This window comes from Manacus vitellinus, unplaced genomic scaffold (assembly GCF_001715985.3).
Source record: "Manacus vitellinus isolate BGI_N305 unplaced genomic scaffold, ASM171598v3 scaffold_17_pilon, whole genome shotgun sequence".
In the NCBI taxonomy this organism is placed as follows: Eukaryota; Metazoa; Chordata; class Aves; order Passeriformes; family Pipridae; genus Manacus; species Manacus vitellinus.
Window position 1 is genome coordinate 6,701,261 of NW_021939256.1, and position 26,119 is coordinate 6,727,379.

At 39.2% G+C, this 26,119-nt stretch overlaps 1 protein-coding gene across 14 annotated transcripts in view; it reads right to left on the bottom strand.

The window, feature by feature from the left end:
- Positions 1–26,119, bottom strand: part of LOC103764732 (poly(rC)-binding protein 3) — a 142,407-nt gene that overhangs the window by 61,426 nt on the left and 54,862 nt on the right. For all 14 annotated transcript variants that reach the window (XM_018070056.2, XM_018070055.2, XM_018070051.2 and 11 more), the window contains exon 2: positions 2,092–2,242. In XM_018070056.2, the coding sequence (XP_017925545.1) occupies positions 2,092–2,169 (78 nt within the window). In that variant the 5' untranslated portion in view covers positions 2,170–2,242. The remainder of the gene's footprint in view (positions 1–2,091; positions 2,243–26,119) is intronic.

Consider the following 26,119-nt stretch of genomic DNA (forward strand, 5'->3'; position numbering starts at 1 on the left):
AATCCAGTTTGCTACTGTTATTTTTAAAAACCTTTTATTTCCTCTCTTCTCTCTCAAGCTTTGACCAGTTATTTACAGACCAAGCTCTGCTTCAGCTAATTGTTTTGTCTAGAAATACTAATTAGAGATCAGCAATTTCCACTGATATCATTACCACAACAAATCTTGAGGAAGAGCCTAGAAACTTGTTTCTTCTTTTTCAGAGGCACATACAGCTTTCAGAGTGTCTTCTCCCACTGAGTTCATATTGACTCAGACATCCTTCATTCCTCTGTATTATTACTCCTAAATCATAGAAATTACATCAAAGAAACCATAAGGGTCTGACTTTTATCACCAAAATAAATTCTGATTTAATGTACTCTTTGCAATACTTAGGCACAACAGGATACATGATTAGAGCATAGTGGAGCTAGTGGTATACCCACCATGCCCTGTTAAGTGAGGATGCATGGTATAGTTCCAGTCAAAATTTGAACTTGGTAGCTTTTATGGGTTGGGGCTACATATGCACAGAAGACTGGACACATAATATCCATTATTCTTATAAGAGGTTGCACACACAATCAATGATGTTTAACAGAGAAAACAAGCATTATCTGATTTAATTTCTGATTTAAAAAAACCTAATAATCCTGGCCCACTGTTTAAGTAAACCGTCCTGAAAATTACACATGACTCTGAAAGAAGCAGAGCTGTCAGATAGTGGTTAAAAACAAAACAAAACAAAACAAAACACAAAACACAACTAAGCACATGGGAATTTGACTGCAACCAGTAGGGTTGCTTACACCCAGTGGGATAAGCATGTGTTCAAATGCTTTCATAGACTGGGACCAGAACCCAGTAGAATCAATCCCTAAGACCTAATTTTGAGCAGACACGTGTACAGATTTTAGGTGGGTTTTCTAAGAGAGAGAGTGCTATTAAATTTGTTTGACAGATCCCTATTTAAGATGCAGATTTACACACCAGATGCCTGCCTGAAGCTGACTATTTCAGGGGAAAAAAATCAAACAAAATGGTTAGATCATTTCTGAGAAAAAACATAATTTGATCTGACATAACCTAATTTCCGAGGTTTTTAATTTGCAAACTTAAGCTGTACCCCCTCATACTTCTCCATAAGTAAAATACAGAGGGAGATACCTTAGTCTCCAATTTGTGCTATGAGTAATCATACGTGTGTTCATGTTATCGGTTAAAAACCTCCACTATTTTAAAATGTAAAAGTATTTTATTTTAAAATTAAATTCCAGGAGTAAAAATACTTCTTTAGATTTATATATATAAATTTAATCTCCAGATTAATACATATATATGTTCACTGTTCCCTGTTAAGAAAGCACCCAAACCACCTCCTTTATATAACATTCATTCACTAAGCCTGGTGTTGCCTGATGCAAATATTACAAACATACCTATGAAACGTGTTTTTTAATTAAAAGCCCATTTTATGATCTGGCAATGTGAAATAAGCAGCGATCAGACTGCTAAGTCTGACAATACTGAACTGGCACTTTGTCTGTGGCACAGATTTCACACTTATCTGCATACTTAAGTGCTGTGCTGGACAGAAACAAAATGACACTCAGTCTTCCAAAACAAACCCACAGGGGATCTGGACAAACGCTTGGCGTATCAGGGGGTTCACTCTAATAACATGTTACATCAGAATAATGAAGAACTATCCTATTTGCATTCAACAGAAATAGACAGTAACTCTGTCACAATTATTTCACACAAGTCAACGTTCTGGTATCTCAAAAAAAGCCCTGCAAAACCCAGCAAATGATGAGAAAGGCAAGCTGTATGCAAGTCAGCCTTGTGCAAGGGTCTGCCCAGTTTGGCTAACTATCAGTGAAAGAACTCCTTTTTCGCCTCTGGATCTGCTCAAAAGGGTTTGTTTCAATGAATTTGGGCTGCAGTGTGAACTTCAGCAGGATCCCTTGAAAGGCAGGGGGTGATTTCTTGGTCATGGCAATTGCGCTTTTGACTCAAGTCGGAGGAGGAGCAGACCCTCTGTCAATGTTACTCTCAGGCTCTGATGGTAACTGCACAAACTCACTCAACACACAGTAAATGCTTCACCTTGCCATGCATGAGAAGGCGTATGGTAAGCGTGACATTGAGACCTCCTTCAGACACTTTTCCGTCCTTCGTGTTCATCCTGGCCTTGTATCTTCAATACTTGAAAGTAGCTTCGTTTTTCTTTTTTATTTTTTCTATTCACTTAATCAACCTACAGAGAGAGATAGAAAAAAAAGAAAAAAAATACCATTGAGTGGCTGAAGCTACTCTGAAATGAGAATATCATGTTGTACAAACCAATTAACATTCCTCCCTTTGATTTTCTGGACTACAGCTTAGTGTTGAAAAGGCTCCTTTGATTATTATCGCTCCCATCCAACTCTAGCCCTTCACCAATTACAAGATAAATTCCTTTCTGAAACCTTAAAAAATTTTCTTAACTTCCTGTATTTCAAAGTCGAAAGTACAGAGCACAGCAGAGTGAAAAACGACGTTTTCTTGTGAACAGCACTTTAACCTTTGCAGTGTGTATATGAGAAACATATATATATGCATGTATTTTTTACATGTGCCTTGTGTGGTTTTCATTTCTCTCCTCGTTACTACCTCTCTCTCTTTTTGCTCTTGCAAAAGGGATATTTTTGTTTTTGTTTTCTCTTCAGCTAGAGAGAAATTAATTCTGAGCCTAAACACTGATCCCTGCCAGCAACAGCGGATGACACATTATCAAAGACATCTGAATAACTAAAAACCACTTGCTGTTGTAAATCTGGGCACTGTCTGACTTTGTTTTTGTCTATGAGGCCCAGAGGTGGCTCAGTCCCTCAAAGGCCAAAGCTGAGCTTCAGCCTGCAGTAGAAGGAAGATTTTTCTTAATTCCTAATGACAAATTGCAGATTTTCAGTCATCTACAAAGCCATAAATATCCTAAAATGCTAATGAAAGCTGCAAGGGCTAGCTTTGAAGGGATAAACAAGATGCATTATGAGTTTATTAATGCAAGGAAATTTATCAGTACAAACAAAAATGGGGGCAGGAAGGAATATTACCAAGGGCAGGCAAATTCCACAGTAGAAAAGGCTTAGCGACTCCTTATTCAGTTTGTCCTTTTCAGACTTAATTCATAGAGCATAAAACCCTTAAACAGACCGTGCCTCTCGGTAACCATCCCTTTTGTTACCCATCCTCTCTAACAACCACATTAGCTTTGCATCTTTGAGCTTCCCAAAAAATTGCCATGCTCAGGCACTGGCTAATGAGCACTCCTAGGGACAACCATTTTGTGTTTCAGAGTGTACAGCAGTGTTTCATTAAGGTGGCAGGCTATTGTACCCTTGTGGAGATTGCTCAGGCATGGGACAAAACTATCGGAAGGACCTACGGGATCATTCCCCTAAAAACACTGGAGGAACTATCATGCAGACTGTTTCATCCATTGATTAAGCTCCATCTTAAGAGCCACTATGCGCTTTACTAGACTAAAGTGAAGCCCACCTTAGTTGAACATGTTATGTGTGAGAGCAATCAACAGCAATGTTTAAAGAAAGAGCACAAGAAACATGTATGGAGTGATTCCTGATAGACTTGCTGAGCTGCCAGCAGTCATGGTATTCTGGGAGACTGCATCCAGATCCACATTTTCAGAAGCCATTGGCAGACCACTCTTCCAGGAATCTGTCTAATGCCTTCTTGAATTCATACATCTGGTCTGCAAAAGTTCTGGTCTCGCACGTTCATTATTAGTGTGGAAAAAAGTGCTCCGCTCTATCTGCCTTAAATTTGCTCTTGTTACATGTTTTGCCTTGTGAGTACTTTCTTAAGACCATTCCAGAAAGTCACTCATCTGATTGCTGAAGCTTCTCACTTTAGCCTGAGCCTTTGAGTGACCAAACCACTCCTGACATTTTTGCCGGTGGGAAATACATTGGAAGATGCAGAGTTTTCTCTCAAACCTCTGTAGGAGTACTAAGGACCACAAAGAATTTCTGTGCCTTCAGTGACTAGAAGAGTAAGTAGCTGACATGCCTGGGGAGAGGTGAGAAGAAAGAGCAACTTAAACTCCTCTTTCCTCCTTCCTGATTTTTCCTTCCCCAATGCGGACTCAGTGTATTTAATACCATATGATCCATCACCCAGCCTGTAGACACTGATATAAATCCATTTATGCCACATTTCTAGGCTTATCACTTACATTACATATTCCCTATCCTGATGGAGAAAAGGGAGACGAGCAGACAGGTGGCTGCATGAGAAGGCAGAAAACAGAAGCAGCCTGGCCATGTTTCTGATGCATTATGCGCGCAAGAGGGTGAGAGGAAAATGAGACAGATGGTAGGTAATGGTAGAGAAAGATATCAGGATGTATTCTGCTTCTCTAAGGTTAGACCACGACTCAGAGGAAAGCCTGCAACTGGATGACCATAACAGTCCCTTCCAACAAGTTCAGAGCGAGGAGCAGAGTAGATGACTGTGGTTGTTCCCAGACTAAGAAAGGGAATGGTCTCACGCTACTCAACCAGCTCTTTGCTGACAGCCAGAGGCTAAAAATGAAACTCCATCACAAATATCATTAAAAATATCACTGCTACCTAATTTTTAAAGGATTTTGTTACTGTCCTTCCCCCCAACAAGCTTAAACTCTGGCACCTGGTACTAAGAAACAGAACAGATGTCTGGGGGAGGGCTGAGAGTGTGTGTGCCTGCAAGGAGTTAGGCAGCTGTGTGAGATACAAAAGGAATTAATTCAAAAAGGCAGTCTCACATGATAAGGAAATATGTGAAACCTGTACAGATACCATGAAGAGAGAAGACTTACTGTGCCAGGTCATTTACATCTGCTTCAGTCATCCTGAGAGTGCAAATATTCTGGATAAAACATTTACGCTTTTATAAAGGAAACATATAGCACTGTTAACTACCTGGGTATTTCAGTTTTAAAGACAGATTAAAATGCATTGTTGTACTTCATTATTTTTAACTAATTAAAGCAAAATTTTCTGCAGACAGCATTGCAAACGTGCTGATCTAGATCTCTGTGTGCATGCAGATGTCAGATCATGGCACAGGGAAGGGAATGGTTTTCTTCCACAAAGCCTCCTACCAGACAGCAATACATCTGTGTATTTACAAACCTACTGCTGTAATATAAATGCTCATTGTTAATATCTAATCAGTAAAATAATTTCCCTCTCCTTTGCAAAATCAGTATTTTGTACAATTTACTACGTTCCTGGCTTACATGTGTCTCTCTGCAAGCAAAAAGAAGGTTAAATACATAAGGCTGGGAGAGCTGAGTCTTAGACTGAAAAAAAATCAGTGTGTCACACTTTTCATGAATGCCAGAGGACTCCACAGGTGAGCAGAGAGCATTGTGCAGACAGATACAGTCACTGGCATGGCTAAATTTTAAGAATGAGGGTATATGCATTTTAGCCTGCCTTCAGCAGAGAGCTGGCAGTGACAGGAGGACAGCTGGACAACATCATCTTTCTGACCTTGGGACTCTGGACCAGAATGGACACAATCCAAGATCTGGGGTTCTGAAGTTCCAGGTGACAAGCAAAACGTATCACGCCCATGTCAGACGGTTCCCAGCAAACTGCAAATCTTTGCTTCCTGTGGGGCTTTTACACTGTCCTGTGGACATTTTCACTGCTGTTTATCATGTAAAAGGTGAACATTTTTCTTCAGGTAGAAAAAGACATGCAAATGCATTTAAAAAAACCAAACACAACCTTTTAAAAACTCCAATAAAATGAGCATGTAGTCTTATGCAAATGCCTTTTATCTGTAAGTATGTGTTTCTACACATTTTTAGTATCAGCTATCCCAAGCTGGCACAAAACTGCATGTCCTATATGCTCACTATTCATTACATGCAATTTTCTAACACGGCTTTGGTTGGTAGATTGGGCAAATAAAACAATAAGCATATAAGCCACATGTTCATCAGACTACTACAAAAACCAACACAGTTCCTTAGGGATTTCAGTGAATTAATAAAAGCTACAAAATGAACTATACAACTGAAGGGCAGTGTCACATCCCCCACACATACTCACACATGGAAGTTAGGAATCCATGTGGCTAAGGGGGTAGTGTGAGATGGCTGCCTGAAGCCTGAGACATGGAAAATCAACCTCATGACCTCCTTTCTTCCTACCCCTCAAGCCTATCAATCCCTTCCAAGAAAACAAACAGACCATTGCAGAGAATATGGCAGCACAGTGCTTAAAAAAAATATGTGTGTTTTAAATCTCTAAGGTGACCACTTCAGGCACACAGGATAAAAAAGCAGCAGGCAAGGATGCCAAAGATGAATAAAATCAACATAGTACCAAGGCAGACATCAGGCAATTGATCTCTGAGTTTAAAGTCCAAATAAATTACGTGACATCCGTGAATCTGCCAAGAAAGCTAATCATCTGGATGATCCAGAGGGATGGGAGGGAGGAGGGAGAGAGAATGTGTACAGGGTGATATGGGATGAAACTGCACAGTCACGGAGGTGTGCTGGAAAGCAAAGAGATGGTAAGAGGAGAGGAGAAAGGCAGGGAGTAAGAGAGAAATGAAGCTTCCGATAGCTCATACAGGGAATAATGTGAGAAAAATCAATGTGGAAGTAAGAATCACCTGGAAACATAAAGGAGGAAGCCTGCTCCGTTATCTGAAACCTTGATTATACAGTTGTTAAATCTGAGTCTGTTGGGAAAAATGAAACTGGTCGGAGCACCCAGCACAGCATTCCCTGTGCTTGGGCCTCAAAACCTCTTGAACCTAATTATGATGCTTCATCACCACCAACTGAAAAATGCCATTATGCAGAAAGCAAGAAAGAATCTACAGATGAAATTCGAAAGAAAAAAACCCAGTTGTTCCACTGGAAGAAAAAAAATAAAAAAGATAAAAGAATGGGGAAAGTATAGCGACTGACATTCAGGAGAAGTCACGTCTAATTTAAATGAGGACATTTAAACTCAGTCATATGGTTTCCATGTATATGTAGGTTCAGAAAAAGATAACTTCTATAAAGGAAACATAAGAACATTCAGTCTCTCACAGTAAATTTGTCATTTTCACAATATGTGGAAACACACCAAAGGAGGGCTAGCTAGGCAGATATCAAGCCATAGCACAGGGGCAGGAAAAGATGGGATGAATAAGGAGACTAAGACAAGATCAGAGTAACCTGAAGATGAACAAAGAGAATTATCATGAGTTATGAAGAATTGGAAGTTGGACAGTAACACACTGGTGTTATGAAGAAATAGTTCGGAGTTTTAGCAAGAACTCTTAAAAAAAAGTTGTTACCAAAAGAAAAAAAAAAAAGAAAAAAAGATAGCAAGAGTGAATAGAAAAGAACAGAGAAAACTGAAACACTGGAAGTCATGAAAAGGCTGTAGCTAAATGTTCTTAATCAGAAGCCTCCGGGTGGTGGGAGACCTCCCAGGAATTGGAAGAAACACATTGCCAGGGATCGAGATGAGAAGAAAGGGCCTGTGCTTTCAGCAGAGCACAGTTCTTCGGAGGCAGATTTATGCTATTCACATGATTTTAATCTTTCATTTAAACTGGAGGGAATACAGGAACACAGGAAAATTACTACAGGACAAGAAATGATGATATTATCAACAGAAATCAACACATTTGGCCATATATGTAAGGCTTAAAATTAAAAATAATTTGTCTGCCATGGAAAAGTTCATGCTATCAAACGAAGAAATAACTGCTTGGCTTTCAAGTTCTTTGATAAGCCAAGCAGTTATTATTTATGATTTTTCACTTGAAAGCAACATCTCTGGATGTCAAAGGACTAAACAGGGTTATGATACAGAAAAACATTGGCAAAAGTTAAAAAAACCCCAACAATCACAACTCTAAGTGAAATCCAAAGCAAAACCAGCTCAGATCCAGTTGTATTATTTTGTTTCAAAAACCTTTTTATCAGAGAGCATGAAAAGGGATAATGATCAGCTGGTATTTACGGTCTCAGCTGAAACAATAGAAGATGACTGGATATTTGCTAAACCCACACTTCTTCAGTTTCTGTGTCAACTGAAGGATGAAGAAATCTAGTGTTACTAAACCACACTGTTGTGAGGTTACCAAGAACAAAAAGCTCACAGGTAGCCTACAATAATCAAACAGTAATATAACAATGACAACTCTTCAAAGGATTTATCTTCCAATAATAGCTATTTGCAAAAGGAGAAACCAGGCTTTGGAGCACTCTCATTTTATACAGAAGCCTCACCAGGAGAACCTGATTAATGAGAAATAGCTAAAGAAGCAGGTGCAGCATGAACCCTTCTACTTCACCAGTTCCAACTCCCAAATTACTAGAGAGGACCATACAGAAAGGAATGAGATTATACATTTTATTCACATCCTTATAATTTATATCCCCAAAATAGCTTTAATGCTAATCTCTAACTCTTTCATGAAGTGAACAAGATCTGCAGAACCTGGTTCCCTTAAAATGTTGTATCATGACCCATTCTAAGTAGTTTGATCACTGGTAGGGATCCAAAAATCCAGAAATGAGAAAATTAATTCTTTGTGTTACCACAACAAAGCCTGTGTGTGTGTGTGTGTGTGTGTTGTCTCAGTTGGAAAAACGGGAAAAAGATAAGATACAGGAATAGCTCAAGAACTAAATTTAAAGAAACACTAGAGAGAATGTTTCAGGAAATTCATAAATTCTGTGCTCAAATGGATCTAAATAACAACTAATAGGATAGTAAGCTGAACATGGGCCACAGAGAGCAGCAACTGAGTACACCAACAGATATAAAAATACATGTGGGTTGTTTGGGGGTTTTTTTAAGTGGTAAAATATTAGCTCGAAAGTCAAAGGAGATTAAAAAGCAACATGTTATTCCACTAGTCAACAGCTCCCAACAAAATGCAGTTCCACAGCTTAGCAAGTCATGTGCTTATTTTACTAATTATTGTAAAGATGTCTTTATCTGTGTTACTAAAGAGAGTCAGAAGTAGGAGGTTTGCCAAAGATGTAAAATTGACATGGAAAGAACATAATGAAAAAATAACAGAACAACTTTTAAAGGCAAAAGCAAGTATAAAAACTGGCAAGACTCCAGTCGTTTGAATGTAATTTTACGAAGTTTGTGAAGTGGCACTAGTTTTTCCTTGACAGATATGTTTAATGGTATTTAGCCAGAGGAAGAACCTATCCTATCTACAGAAGAAGTTGTCTTGTGTTCTCCCTAAAACAAGAAATGCCCTCACTCCATACAACTGATGTCTCATTTGCTGAAGATCACTAGATGTTGAATAATCTTTGAAGAGAATAGCAAAAGATTAGAGACTTATTTTTTCTATTCTCAACTCATAAATGTTTAGCTGCTGAACTTGATGTATATGAGTCCCATTCTTTCAATGGACCACTTCTCCTCATGCTAATCAAAAAGCATATGCTTCAGCCAATGGCACTGGTTGTTTCCTTTTTTATTTATCACAGGAAGTAAACAGCAACCTATTTATTAATTCTTCTAATTATAAAGCTTTTTGTAAAGTCTTCTGACTAAACAATATGGTATTGTGAATTTATTACAGGAATAAAAATTACAGAAGCACAATAAAGGCTATTGTCTCGTTGTTAATGAAACCATTTCCTACTATCAACACTCAATGACAAATTGTTTATTTAACATAAATTAATGTCAAAATATTATTCTGTGTGTGAATAGACAGTTACACACTGCAAAAATAAAGAAAGTCATCCCTTCAGAAAACATCACATGTCAAACAGCTAATAAATGCTATTAGATGCCTGGAAATCAAGTATCAGGAAATTTAGAAAAACTGTATCATGGCATTTAGCAAATGCCAAGCAGATCTGGGATCTGAGTGAAGTAAGTCATTTCCAGCCTATGGAAAACACAGTGATTATTTTGCCAAAGGTATCTTCCATCTTTCTTTTTTTTTTTTTTTCCTCCTTTCTGTAATTCTTTCAGAAAGAATTACCTTGGCAGGAATGCAGAGAGCATCTTTAGAATTCACCATGAACTGAAAAACAAGCAGTGCAGTGTGCATGTCGATACTCCGTACAGATCCAGTAGCCAACTAACACTTCTGCATATGTGAAAAAGCCAGGCAGATAAAAGCTCCTGCAGATAGAAGCTGCCATGCTAGACTAATGAAACAGAAATGCTTCCACTAATAAGAAATTGTGGCAGCCCACTATAAATTACTCCGCAGACATAATCTCCAGGAGGATTCGACGACGAGTTCAGGACAGACAGAGCAGAGCAGAAAGTGGTTATCTTTCCTTTCCTAATGGCAGCAATGAAATTAACAGTAAGCTTCATCATGAACCTGTCAGTTTGCAATATAAGGGAAGAGAATGTATGCATATGGTAGACCAGTTATTTACCAAAGAATCTAAAGCTCTAGTCATAGCTTTGAGCACAAAATCAGCTTTACCTGCCACTTTATCCTCTGGCTCCAAAATCCTCAGGCAAGGCACCATGTTTCTCAAACCCCTGGGATTTTTTATGTTGCTTGTTTGAAAAAGAAATTTGGCCTTACTTGCTTATGTTCTACTAAGAAACAGATACTCCAACAAGCTTGAATTAATCATTCCATATGGTGTGAGATAACCCCCACAGGGAAGGTGGGGGAAGAATTGAGCAGACCACCACCACCACCAGTAGCATAGTGGTCTGTCCAGCACAGAGTTGTTTACAAGAATGGCCTACTGTATAAAAACAGATTTTTGGTCCACACTTGTTCCTGGAAAAACCCTACATTCTAACCTAAACATTGTAAACATCTGTTATACCTGTTAAATTATCTCTGCCCACTAAAGTCAAACGCATGACTTTCACATTTCCTCAATTAAATGGTTTTATTTTTAAACAGCATTTAAATTGTACATTTACCTTAATACAGTTTAAAACAAATAAAGCAATAACTTTGCTTGTTGATTTAAAAATAAATCCACTTGGCACCAAAGGAAAGTCAAGGTTAAAAAAATGTTACTTTTTCTATTTTTTAAAATCTCTGAGAGAACAGAGAAATCATTCACATGGTCTGTTTCCAAGATATTGTAAGTGAACTAGATTTACATACATGTATAAAAAGACACATTTCAATACAGAATGCATATGTGCATAGAATATGGTTAAATGCTAGGAAGCAAGTAAGGTATATTTTTTTACATGACGTATGTGGCCAAGGATAAAAGATTGCCGGGGTATAATCTAATGAGCAAATATTAAGAATAGATTGATTTTAAAAATGAGATTTTTATCTTTAGTAAAAATGGTCTCACAGACATAGAGATTTGTAATTTTCTTTGTCAGTACATACAGGAGTACAGATAAGTTTCTTATTGATCAAAGGAAAAAATTCCCCATAGCAGTAGAATAGTCCAAGAAATATGGAAGCTTCTTTAATTGGAAATATTAACCCACCAAGTATGGTCTGAATGGGCACAGAACAAACAGATATTTAAATATCTTTAGGTTTTTATAATTCCATCAGTGTTGAAATTATATCTGCCCTAGAATATTTCTTTGTCCAACCTATTTGTAAATTAAAGGCTTTCTAGACATATTTAGTTTGATAAACATGGGTCAGTTGTTTCACTCAAACCACAAACATGGTTGTAGTTTAGGGAAAAGAGGTTAATAATAATAATACATTTCACCTTATTAAACAGAAAAATATTATCTATTTATTGAATCTCTGACACAAACAAGAAAAATAATCACTTTTGTCATCACCTTAATTATGTTATTTACAAGGCTGTGATTTGAAAATCCTTTCACGTTTCCTAGATGGATAAAATAAATACTTATTTAAAGAAAGGGAAATTCATACAGCATCTAATGAAGGGAAGAGGATGAGCTCCCATCATTCTGTCACAAAGGGATTGGTACCAGCCTCTGGAATGTAAGTCATGGGCTCCCTCCTGGGACACAACACTTGTGCTTCCTTGAGGCAAGGATGGATTGGGAATTGTCTGAGAAACTGGTCCAACAGCAGTACAGCTGTAACAGCTGCAAATATGGCTAAGCACTGCAAAGACTTCCATCATTCATGGGCATAAAAGGGAAACAAGAAGCAACATTGCCATGTCCTGCCAGGATTTGTTGCCTTCAAAAGTCACAAACTGAATATTTAAGTTCTCAGTCACCGGTGGTTAGTCAAAACATACAGCATTATACAGATTTTACTGTGAAACCCAAGACTATGCAGTGAATAAAAAACCCCAGTAAGTTCCAGGGCCTCATTTGAAACAAGATTTAACAAAAAAAAACCCAATCAAAAAAACCAACAACCAGCCCACAATAAATGACTCTTTTATGGGCCGTCAATACTCAGAGTAAAGAGCCAAACACGTGCCAAGATTTAAGCCACTTAAATCAATATTTTTGTCACTGATTTAAACCAGGAGACTCTTTAAAACTCAAAAGCCAGTCTAATTGATGAAGTATTAAAAAAAAAGGAAAAAAATCAAACAGTTTATTTATTAGTGACTTCAAAGTGCTAGTTGTAAAGCGAGCCACTATATCTTGCTCTAGCACTGGGAAAAAAACAGTACTAAAGCCATCCATTTGTTACTTCTCTGCAATCTTTAGAATGGAAGGAGCCTATTTTTGAATAAACACTCATTTGCTTCACCCAGTAACTCATCTGAAACAGTGTTTCATGAAGTATTTGTCCTTCTGTCTAAACTTCAGTCCCTTTCCATACAAATACATGTATACATACCTACCTGTGTATTTGTGCATGTATGTATACAAGCTTCCCAACCACTTTCAACATTTTTATGAGATACAGGGATGTCAAATGCGTCAGGTTCACACAAGTTTCACTGAGACACAAACTAGAGGCACAAGGTCACAGTTCGACCGCAGGAAAAGTTCTGGTATGAACCAAATAGGACAAGATGAAATGGCCTTAAGTTGCACCAGGGGAGGTTTAAATTGGATATCAGAAAAAATTTCTCCACCAAAAGGGTTGTCAAGCATTGGAACAGGCTATTCATGGAAGCAGTTGAGTCACCATCCCTGGAGGTATTTAAAGGAGGTGTAGATGTGGCACTGATGGCACTGAGCTCAGCAGCTCACAGCCAGCCACGCCATATGGTAGCCTCCTCTCATAGTGATAATTGCAAGAGAGCAAAGTGGGAGGAGAGGACTCTGAAAGTCAACTAACACAATTGCTGAAAAAGCTCCCATATTCAGAGAAACTCCCAACAAAAGGTGCTTTAAGCAGACACAGGACAAATATTCGATTTCCCCCCCACACACACACTGCTCCAGTAGCTTTGTGACTCATACACAATCCCACTACCTTTAACAGAGTTTCACGGACATAACTGGATGTGTACTTTGGTCTTCTATGTTCTTTATGAAAACAAGACAGGATCTCTGCTAATGAGAATAATTTGACTCTGCCCTTAGCTTCCCACCTTTGTCTTGGGACCACAAAGTAGTCCATTCGTTCATTTAAAAGAAAAAAGTAAAGATCAAGAGAAGGTAATTACTGACTTACTGCAGAGATTCCAAAGATGTGCTGAGGAATAGGTTACTACTAAATAAATTTTAACACCCCCCCCCCCCCAAAATTAAAAAAAGCATTACTAAAGTTTTGGTAGTATCTACATCAATAACTAGAAGAGGGTATTAGCAACACATTAATGACAGTCATTTGGAAGGACTGCAGATGTTAAAAAAAGAGAAGAGCTCAAATAGGAGTAGAAAGATAATAACCCAAAAAGTAACACAGTGAAAAGAAAGTGACAATAAATCTACAACACAAGCAATATATTTACAATACAAATACAACAGCTAGGGAAACCCAGTTCTTAAAAATTAGTCAAATCTGGAAGGCTCCGATGATACGAAAGGCCTGGGGATGACATAAAGTTACAAAATAAAGGTTGAAAACTTACACTTTGAAGTGGGGAAAGAGGAAACATTTATGTTCACATAACCATCTCCTGTTTCATATTTGTATCTGGACACTCCATAACCCTAGCAAACCAAAACAAAAAGAACCCCAACTCCCCCCCCTTCCCCGAAAAAGTGGAAGAAGAAAAAGTAGTTTATGAGAGAAGAGTGGAAAACACCTATTAGTTAAAAATGACAGAAAGACGGAGGTGAATTTTAGCCACTGTCCAGTCTATCTTCTATAGACTCACTTTGTAATGGAAAGCAAACAGAGCCACATGAACTGATGAGGTCTCTAATCTCCAGTCTCCAAGACTTTGGACATTTTCTGTCTCTTTTCCATTTTTACCAGAGTCTTGGCATTATTTTTACTGAAGTTAGGGAGGGGAGGGATGTTTCAGAATTTTTTTTTACTATTATTTAGTCAATAAGTAAGTTAACTTGGTAAGAGGAAAAGGAGGTCATATAGTATTCAAAAAGATACAATACTTGTTTTCTTTTTTCCCCTCCAGTGCTCTGTATTGAAATCTGAAAAGCCCGTTTCAGATTCTGCACGTTGCTATTGCACACGTAATAATAGGACACACTGGCCTTTGATACAATTCTCTTCAGGGAACAAAAGCTTCCTTTGGCACAACTACAGCCACTGCTTGTTGTAGGTTACACATGTCTTTCCAGTCAAGCATGATTAATAACTGTTAAAAAAAAAATGCTCATGACCCATGGCAAGTATTCTTTCAACTATAATACCAGCATTATGGGCTCTGAATCTCAGTAATTTTAAAATGTGCTTCTACAATGGAACTATAATTTAATTACTTTTTCTGCAGCCTGTTCCATTTTGTTTCATCACTTTGATTGCACCATGCACTTGGCAGCTTATGGAAGACTGCATCTGCCTCCAGGATTATTTCACTAGGCTCTTTCGACATCTGTTTCTGAAAATGACTTTATTTGCAGTGGCATAAAGAATAATCAGAGACTTGTTTAATCCACACAAATTGGAAAAGCGAGAGACACAGAGACAGAGATGGAGACAGGGAAGAGACAGAGAGAAAAGAGAAAGCAAATCTATGCTGCATGCCCTAGAAGACATCAAAATAATCTCTCCTTTTCCTGTACTTCTGAAAATGCTGTTATCTGATGGATGATATGATACATGGAAAGATGAGTCACTAAGTCAGTTCCGTTTAACGTTTAGGAGGAGTTCATAGCCGCAATACATAAGACATTCTAGCCAAAGCTTCATGTTGTGCTTGATCAGTTTAATATAATTTTCAGGAATTACATTTGCAACCTCATCCATTGAGAATTACAAAGCAGTCTGAAATGATCCGTAGCAGTTGACAAAAGTCCTTATAATAAATGAGTTAAACCCAGGCTCCAGCCTGACCTGACATCTTTCCAAAGGCAGCTACAGTCAACACCTGTTGCAGAGTGCCATAGCACAGTTTAGCAGTCACTCTGGTGGATAACTTCCCACATACTATCAGTCATGAACTGGGTCACCTGTGTATCAGATGGCCAAGTGCAAGGCCTCTGTAACATGCCCCTGCCTGCATGAGCTTTTATTCAGCACAGTGGAAACCAGCATTGTCGACTCATGTTTACTTTTGTGTTACGGATGGGTTTGTTAACACACAAACCATTATAAGCATTTAAAGAAATATTCTCTAACAGATCACAGCTGTTGGCTGTGTTTTGTTTCGTTCTTTATTTCTTTTTGCTTATTTTTTTCAGAAGATGAACAGATATTTGTCAAGAAACATCCACTGTCTCCCTAAGAAAGTGCTGCAGGGAGGCAGCTCCAGCAACAGAAGCAGACAACATGGTTTTAAGGACCAGGGCCACTAAAATTCAAAGCACTGGAGGGAGCAGACCATAAGGATAACAAGCAGAACAATCCCTAACATGGTCTTACTTTTGAGAGTTTAAAATCTTGCCTGTCATGTTGCTCCTTTCTTTTTGGAGATTTATTCTGTATTATTTGCTGCTCTTCTGGGCTATGTTGCTTTAGCAAGCACGTCAGAAATGAGCTGCTTTGGACACATATATTTTACTAAGAATTACTTAAAAACAACCCCAAAGGAGGCCTTACAGTTCTCAGAAAAACAATGAAGAAAAATCATTGTCCCCAGAAGTAAAAGGTACCACGGAAATGCACAACAGCTGGACCCAAACAATTCTGTAATAGCCCGATTCCCATGGTTGAGTAGCCTTAACTAACTGTAACGAACATTTAGGCTTTCCTTTCCCATATGACCAGAATGACTCTTGTCCCAGTCAAGATCCCAGCTTGCTTCTAAGATTTCATCCATCTAGGGCATGTAACATGCTCTTAAGAGGTGCCCATGCACTTTACTGTTGTCCCTACCAGAAAGTCACAAAAGGGAAAACCAAAAAATTCCACTTCTTCTGTATTGCACTGCCTCACCTTTCCTCAGCAAAATATGGCAGGTGAGCTGAGGACATGAAAAAAAATCAAAGCTCCCACACTGCTGATCTACTTACAGGCAATACAAGAAGCAAAACTCCACTGGCAACCTGTGTATCTAGTAACTTGGCAATCTTGACAGACTGCATTTGGAAGCCTGGTTATTTTCATGAAAGACGTAATCCCCAAAGTAAACAACTCAAACTTTTGGAAGGAAACAGACCAAAACAAAAATTCACAGCTAGAAAAAGGAAAAGAGTCATCAGCGTATTTTGCTGATGAATTATTTGAAACCTCGGAGAACAAGGTTCTCTCCCCTCGTTTCTAACCAACCCCCACCAATATCTCTCTGATGTCTGAAGGCAAGGTGAAGATTTGATAGAAGATACCAGCTATTCACAGAAGGTTTCTATTTGGCTAAATCAGATAGGGAAGCTGCCCTGAAGAGTAATACACTCCAGTGGTAGAGCACGCTGTGAAAATCCTATTAACAGAGATTATTAACAATTATTTTGTTTCTTTTTTTATTTTTTCTTTTTAATTTAGGCAAATTTACTTCCTCCTCTCATTTTCCACCCCACAAGCTTGGGCTGCAACACAGCAGTTGTGCAGGGCCAATGGCAAAGAAATTATTTATTGCTTTTCTAGAGTTCTGAAGTAAACTGTACACAGCATAAGACACACAGAGGTTATTACGATCTGACAAGGCTTTGTCGTCTTGCCAGTATTACCAAAGAACAAAAGCCATCATGCTTAACTAGAAATTCTCTCTAAAGAATTTGTAGGAATTTACTGTTTAACAGCCAACGTGAAAACAGGTTTGCCTATGAAGTACCAGAGCTAGTGACCACTATTGGACAATGAGTAGATGTTTGTGCTGTACTGCTGGTCAGACATGGCTCGGCATTTCTGTTTCATAAAAAGGGTCCCTAAAGACAGGATAACTGTTTGAACATACAGACGTTTACCTAAGTTTAGTCACAAGAACTTGGGATGAAGCTTTCAAACCACTGGTAGCTTCTGAAGAGATAGAAAGCGATGCAATCCTTTAAGCACTGGTAATAAAAGCAGTTTATAAGGTCAGGGTCAAGCCAGGACAGGGCAGCATGGGGCAAGTGCCTCTTTACTCGGGTTACTTAACAACAATACAATTGTAACCGTGTTGACTGTGCTGATGCCAGTTTGGATGCTGGTGCTAGCACCTGCTCAGATGTTCAGAGGTTGGGTATGTACCTCGGTAAACAACTAACCCAGTGTCGGACAGACTCTCCTGCCAGCAGGACGCAGAGAAGGAAGGCTGAATGAGAAAAGAGTGGGAGCTGCACCCTGACACCAGGGGAGCAGAGGGCCATGTGGAGCTGACATGTGGAGAAGACAAAGGAGAAAGGGTGAAAATGTGGCACTGAGTCAGAGAAGGGTACTTCTGCCATCACCTGTGGAGGGAAGATGGTGCCCCATGATGCAAAAAGCAGAGAACACAGTAGCCAGCTAACTTGGCTGTTTTTTTTTCCTAAGGGAGTATTGAGAGCAAAGAGTCAGTGGAGATCGAATGACTGACAAAAGGGAAGAGACCAGTCAAACTGGTGCTAAGAGTCTGGGATTGCATCAGCCATGATCAATATTAACAATGAAGTAAGCATAAAAGTTGAAAAAAGCACCAGGGTGGGTGCTCTGGCACAGAGTTCAAAGCCCTGAAGTCAGGGTATAGGTATGGTCACACTTGACTCATAAATACTTGAGACAGGCAGTGTGAGGATAATGTGTCTGTCCTCTTAAAAGCAATTTTTTAAGAAGTCAAACTTGTGTTTTGAGGAAAGTTGAAAAACCATTTTGGAAAGAGTGGAAATTCAGTGGAAATTGGTTTGGGTCTTGTCACACAGTCAGCAGTCCTCACTGGGGAAGAGTTCTTCTCCTCCTGTCACCACTGGCTCATCCAAAGCACTTAAGACACATCTCAGGAAGCAGCAGGAAGAACAGTTCATGCTCTGTCCAAGACATTTCCACCAAACTCCATCAGCAAGAGAAATTCAGAAGCACAACCTGCCTTTTGCCCACCAACCCTGTCTTAGGCAAGGCACAGAAATGTTTTTTGAAGACGCTATAAAGGCTACACTGGTAACAGGGAGTAGCTCCCTCCAAAAGTAAAACCTGTGTGTCAGTAAAAACAATAGAGATGCCTCCTGAGTGCTGACAGGTCCTTAGTTATTTAGGTTCTATCTGACTATAAAACGGAGTGATTTAGGCTTGAATTAACAAGCACGTGGAGGATCCTGGAGCCTGCCCATTGTGGGCACAGCAGGAGCCAAACCACCATGCCACCAAACCTTGCTACCATGAAACAAAATATTGTCTGCAGTCATTCTATCTTAAAAATTAAGATCGTAATTACAGGACAGTTATCTCCCAGCAACTACCCACAGAGGCTGTCCAAGACTGTCTGGAGTCAACTAGTTACATCCCATGCTACATCAGAAGAGCCAACCTGCTCAATGTACAGCACCAAAGCACTATAGCATATTAACTGTTCCTTACCCCTTTCCCCTTGACATGCTCCAGACAAATTAACCATTTTGTTGCAGCACTTAAGGAAACTTACTTTGCTTTCTGATGCTCCATTTCTCAGCTATGTAATTGATTTTCATCTTCAATTTACATATACATCCTTGAAGTGAAATCAATTAAAAGTGGCTGAAATGAAAATGGACTCTGTTTGCAATGGGCAGACCTAGTTTCTGTCTGTGGTTGTCCTTCAACTCAACAGGGGAAGTGATAAGATACAAAAGGAAAATGATCTATGTGGGAGGCTTCACTGGTCTCCACTTAATTAGCTGCTGTTTAGTATGTGAAACACACAGCAGTGTGCACCTTCATGTCCACACACGTACTTATAAAACCAATGTGCAGTGGTAATGGGATTGATGTATTTTCTATAAATTGGGAAATGACAACAAAACACTGCCAGAGGAACTAGTCAGCGTTACTCCAAAACCAAATCACGATTTTCCCAGACTGCAACAGTCTCGAGCCTGTTTAATATTGAGCTCATGAGCAGGATCTCCTTTGTCTTCAATTGCTTCCATAAAGCGGAAGCCGTGCCTTTGCAACAGCATTCAGTCACACTACCTAGTTTTCCCAGCCTGTACTGTAATATAAAATCAAGATAATTGAGAGATCAGCCATGCAATACACATATACATATATATATATATCTATTCATTCCACATAAAACTGCCTGCATCAGCCCCAATGCTCATCCAGTGCTCAGAGATAATATTTTGATCACATAAAATGCAGCAGCAACCATTGTTTTATCACACAGTCATTCTATACACAAATGTCAGATTATGTATTGTTCTTGGCAATGCAAATGTCAGTTTGGATTGTTCACAGGCTACAGACATGCCCCAGGTTATTCTGAGTCTCCTTTGGAGCTGAGGCATGAATTCTCAGCACCTCACAGAAGGAAAAGCCTTTCCCAAAAGGGGTACGCTGGTCTTGCCTTTCTGGTGTGAAAGAAGCACAAATAAAATATTAAGTCCATGCTTTCTAACCCCTAAATTGCAGCATCAAAAAAAAAAGCAGGGCAGGACAACTTCTGTGGATATGTAAAATTAATGATCCAGCTTCTCTGATCTGTGAGCACAGGTGACTGGGGAGCGAAAAGTCACAGGTAGGGCTCTTCTGGGCACAAACTAGACCTTTAAGGAGGATGTCAGTCATCTAAAAAACATGTAAAGGAGAACAGCACAACCCTTGGTGGATGACTTCTACAAAGAATCACTGCTTTACTGTTTCTACAGCAACCTGTTGATTATAAAATGTTAATGGTGGCTGCTTGTGAGCTAAGAGTGTGAAAGAGAAGGCATTTTAGGAAAAAAGAAGTATTAGACATACCTGGTGTGTTAATTGTTGTCCTTTGTTTCCCTCGATTTCCCTGTGTTCTAAACAGAAAAGGTGGTGAACCACTCTGAAGGATTTCCTGGGCTTTTGCGCCAGCCTCCAAATGGCTCTGCTTCACAGTTTCTCATTGTAACAGATTTGATTAATGACAAAATTGAGGAAAAAAGATGTAGACTGTCTGAAAATGTCAAACCTAATAATTTTGTGGTTTGTTTTGGAATTTTTTTGTTCTAAAGTCTGAGAAGCATAAATTCTGTTGAAACATTAGGACCTTAGAAAAGAATTACACAGGTAGTTCGTTATTATGGCTAGCTGAACAAAAACCTCCCAAACCTCCAAAACCACAACACTGCCTCCCAGAGTATTTCTTCAAAGATGAAGTTTCAAATGCTACACAAAACCTAAGGCATCATGTTTTTTATATGAAGTGTGTATGGGTTAATAAAGGGACATCTTGGTGACATTCTCCAAGCCTTGGGCAAGCTGATAGTGCCTCTCCTCACTTCAAGCCTTCCTCCCTGCATCAGGTCTCTGCTGGTTAGTTCTAGAGACTCAAATAAAAATATTCTAAATTTCAGCAAGGTATTTCAGCAAAGTCCCATTTCTGTTACCTAACAATATGTCAAAATATCATCCATTCCCAGACATTTCTGCAATTGAAAAACATTGAAAGCTAGCTCTTCCAGGAATACAGATAACCAAGATAACCACAGTACTGAAATGTTACTGTACTCTTAATAGTAATAGCAAAAATAATAACAGAACAACAAAAGAGAAATGCAAAGATGACTAAATACATCAGCAGTACCTTTCAGGTTGTGCAAATACATAATGCAAGTCTTTCTATTTCCTGAATCACAGAGGCACAGAAGCTGCTGTAGAGGAATAGTTGCAGCTTACATGTTCTCTTCCCCCGTCCACCCCCTCAAACCACTCCCCAGCTGCTGATATCCCAGCACTTCTGAAAATGACTCTTTTGCCATCCACCTTTTGGAAATACATAATGTAAAACTCAGTGGGTCTTACCACCTCCTTACTGATGGACTATTAACATAACCTGGCTTGACTTTAAGTGTAGACTGAATATAGTAACAGTTGCACTCTTTCAGAAAACAAGGTACGGAGTTATTAATTTGGCCACCAGAGTCATCAGACCAGAGTTTCTTATTTGTGGCCAAGAAATTTCTTTCAGAAATACAAAAAAAAATTAAGAATCCATGTAGTGGAGGATAAAATGACTCACATATTCTAGCAAAACACAGGGTTGTAACTTTGAGACATGTAGGTTTGGCTGGAAGTAAGTTTGTACACAGACTACTACAAAAGACATCTTTGTGGTCTCTCCCAAAAATCCCTAAGTAAGTGACAGACTATTTGGAAGACTATCATGAAAACATCTTTTTCATGGAAAACTGAGTTGTTCTATTCCTCCTTTCTTTTTAATTTTAAACAAAGTCTTATTTTTTTGCATGAAGAACATTCCAAATCCCACTTTCCAATTTTTCTCACAAAATACGCTTGCAGCATGTATTAGAATAACAATGGCTCTTTCCAGGGAGAGGTCTTTGCTGGATGAAGTGGCAGCTAGCAGATCTCATGTAGCTGGTAGAATACCAAAATGGGAACCCACTGACCAGACTCTGTCCCAAGCTTTCAGGGAAAACTCCCTTTCCTCAGCCCATTCTCTCCCTTGCTTGAACGCAAATGCACTTCTCTGGACTATGAGAGGAAGGAGGACTTCTGCCTCCATGTGGAAGAGGGACACCCTACTGTCCCCTGTCCATTCACTCCACAGAGGAGCAGCTCAGCATGAGTAATGAGACACAGGTATGGAAGGGTGGCTGGAGTGCAAACACTAGCAACGACAAAAGACAGGCATGAAGCCCTACACTGACATGACGCACACTACAGACAATGGCAGGTACCCTGAAGTCCAGGTTCAGATGGGTGAAAGTCCCTGTGTCCAGTATTTCCTCTGGTGGGTGCCGCCAGAGTATACAGAAACTGAGTCCAAGGTCTCAGGTACAGCTGAAGTCAATCCATCTACTCATGCCATTTCCTACACTGCAGTTGTCTTCCAGATCCTACAGGAATTCTGGCCAAGCCCAGCCTTGCTATTTAGACCTATACCTCCTATGACTGCAGCCTCAAGACTCACAAACTTATATGTTCTCACTGCCAAAAATGGTGCAGCAAATTCTGCAGCCACTGAAGACAGTAACATCCCATGGACTATTTGGGGACTTACCTACCTCAGAGCAAGGGGCCACAGCTACACAGGACCAAAGCAAATGGAAACAACGTCTAGTTCTAAATGCAGGCTTAGCTGTGAGAGCATTATCTGCCTTCTAGTAAGGGCTAACTAGATCAACAAGTTTCTGCCAGCATGGGCTATTGAGGGACAGGAATATGCAGCTTTTGGGTGCTAAAGTTCTGCTGATGCAACCTTCCAGGCCAATATATGGCCAAAAATCATGTATCTACCAGAAGTAGTTTACAATGTTTGGAGATTATATACAACCTATAACATTCTCACTTGGCAGTCCAAACTGTAAACACAGTAGGTATCCTTATTTCCATTGGGACTGCTTAAGTGACTGAAGGTATACAGGACTGGGCCTTATCCTCATGCTGGTAACATTACCTTGAACTTTGCAAGGTGAGAGCCATTTACATCTTTACTAGATTAAAGCTGCTGGCTTCATTTGAGTTTGCCTTTCAAATAGATTTAATTTAGAGGATTCTGTGTCCCTTTTGTTCCTGGTATGTAAAAAGCTAATCCATTTATTTTGGTACATGTCCCTGCTTTAAGGTGCTTTATGAGTGCACGCTTTTTATGACAGAGTTACAATTTATCACATACTGGCACTGAAGGAGATTAAATCCAAAATCTTGAGGTTCTGTGGCAGTTAAGTGATCACTATGAACACCGGACCTAGTTCAACCACTCCTTGAAAGCAGTTTGACAAATACCATGTTTTTATCCTGCTGGTAAATTATCTGTAAAGAAAATAAAGTTTTTATAAGTGCCTTTGCCATTCTCAGGGATACTGGCTTTGATTTATCTACCTACAGGTTTATCCTGAACTGTTTGTGGTGAATAACAAATTGAGTGGACAACATACATTTGGTATTCAAGGACGGTTGTGCGTGCGCCAGACTTGGTTTATTCCATAGGGCAATCTGGCTCAAATTAATATTACAAAATAGTATTACTTAATTTAATACAACCTGGTTTATAAGTACCTTCAAAAGGCATTGTTAGATCCAAATAAAAAGTTTCTAATTTAACAGTTTGTTTAGAGATTGCTAGTTTCTGACTCCGGTTTTATGCATAATGTAACTAGCCCTTCTAAACTCTGAAAGGTCTTTAAACGTGGCCATGAAGCCGAATTAAAATTTCCATGCATATGGAATAAAAATAATTTCAAATTAATCAAAAATTCTTCCTCTGTCCATGTACATATTTATTTAAAAACTGTGAGTGACCCCAAGCCACTTACAGCTCAGGCTCCAAAGCTCCTGCTACCACAGCAGGCAAGCGCACGTGCACATTCCACATCCTTATCTCCAGTACACACGCTACTACTTTCACATCCTCAGCAGCCCCCTTTGGTAACCTGTTGAAACTGCTTTGTTTCTGCAAACTATTTGGGTAGTGGCAGATAATGATATTTCTGACAATTCACCTTTCTTTATCATTACAAAACTCCTAAGAAGGTGCTGTCACAACAGAACAGCGGCACTAGACACCTTTACCCTGTAAAAATGAAAGTGGAGATACAGAAAACATTTTATGTGATGACAAATGCAGTTTAAGAAGTCTTCATCCTTTTTTCTATATATTTGCTTCTTTCCTGCAGTCCTCTATCCCCTCAGTCATGCTGATGCAACCATACACTGAAGAAAATTGTATTAAATTGATTTGACTTGAAAGCCAAACCAAACCAAAAAAATAAATCCAAAATCTGGATCTGGTTTATAGCACAACCCCATAAATAATCATCTGGCACAACACAGAAGTGGGTGAAAACAGTGCAGGAACAGTGCCTTATTAAACTAGTTTTGCTGGCTGAGAAAATGCTTGTGTAACCATACTTGGCTATACAGAATGGATGGCACTGAAGAATCAGATGTTTTAATTTTTCCCTAGTAATTTTGTCCACTTCTAGTTGGCTAGGTTAAAATTTTATGCTCTCTCCAATGGACGAGGTGACAACTTGGTATCTGTCTGTTAATTCCTTGCTGTTTCTCAATCACACTCTCCCCATCCAAGGAGGGACATGACTGCGGAGCTGAATGTCTCAACAGTGTGCAGTGCAACTGCCTTTGTGTTAGCAAAACAAGAGGAGCGGTCATTTCTTACTACTGCTGCCTTTATCAGTCTTAGGAGCTGCAGTGTTCTTAGTTAACCAAATTGGAAAGATGTGTCAAATACGGAAGCTAAATTAACCTGCAAATTTTCTTCAACAATTTACACATCAAATCACAGGTGTGATCTTTTTCTTTTGAAAAGAGCAGCATATATTGTTTTCCAGTAAGCTGTGACAGGTAAATGCTCAATACAGACTGAAAAGCCAAGAAAAGAAAAAAGTATTTATTGTGTCTTCTTATATATTAATTATAACATTCTAAGAAAATGAAAGCTTTATTGCAAACACATTTTGATCACTGAATGAAAATGTTCTTTCACATTTCAAAAATGTTTTGAGATCCCCAGAAAGAAGATAAAGTGTAAGCCTTACTGTTAAAATTACCACCTCTTCATCCTTAGAAAAATGGTACACAAAATGCTTATGGTGAATTTTAATGCAGTAGAAAGGCAGACACCATGTCTCCATGACAATTTTTTCCCCATTTTAGAAAAGCACTTGGGCCCAGATGTTACCAGGTGAAATTCAGCAGCAGATGTCCTGCCAAAGGCATGCCAAGCCAGTTGAATTTATTTTAGTGATCTGCTGGCACTGCAGTGTAAATGGTTCAGTGTTATTAACTGAATTCTCCTGGCTCACCTGGAACGGATTTAACCTCATTTTTGTCTTGCAGGAAGAACCACACAAGAGTAATCATATTAGTTTAGAAGCTCCTAGAATGAATAAAGAAGATACTCATATTGAAGTGTGCGGTGAGGAACAACAACTACTACCAGCAGGTTTCCTGCTTTTCCTATCAAAGACTCAGAAGGAAACTTTACCATCCCATTTCTATGCAAGTATCGTGGCACGTCTTTGTGCAACCATCTTATTCCGACTATTTTGCTAATGTGATTTTTGTAGATGGGTTGAAATCAAGACCTGAGCTAAGAATGCCGAAATCTGAAGTGGCACTTCTTCCTAACTCTACTGACAAGTACAGATATTTCCACCAAGCCCCAACGGAAAGATTTAAGCTTCAAAACTGGGGATTATCTTTCTTTTCTGTTTTTATTCTCCATCCAAAAATATAATTCCCTATATTATAATTTAATAATCTGCAGTGCCTTTCCCAATACAAATAAGGCTCTGAAAAATACCTGCAGTTTCTCCTTAAGTGACTCTAGATCACTAAAGGATTGTTACTTCTCGCTAGTTGGAGAGCACACGTCAGTGACCACAAAACCACAAAGACCTAAGCAGCTAAGGATTGCATGCTCCTAACATCTCCCCAGAGGTCTTGCTGTCCTCAGTAACCCACTGATCCAAGCTCATGATCACATCCTGCCCACTGAAACAAACCCTGCATTGACACTTGTTCCTGGCTCTCGGCTCCAAACTTTCCTGTGCTGTCTTCTGCAGGTGTGGTAGCCCGGTGGCCTCCTGCCAACAATACCTTTGGACCAACTTGGATTTTT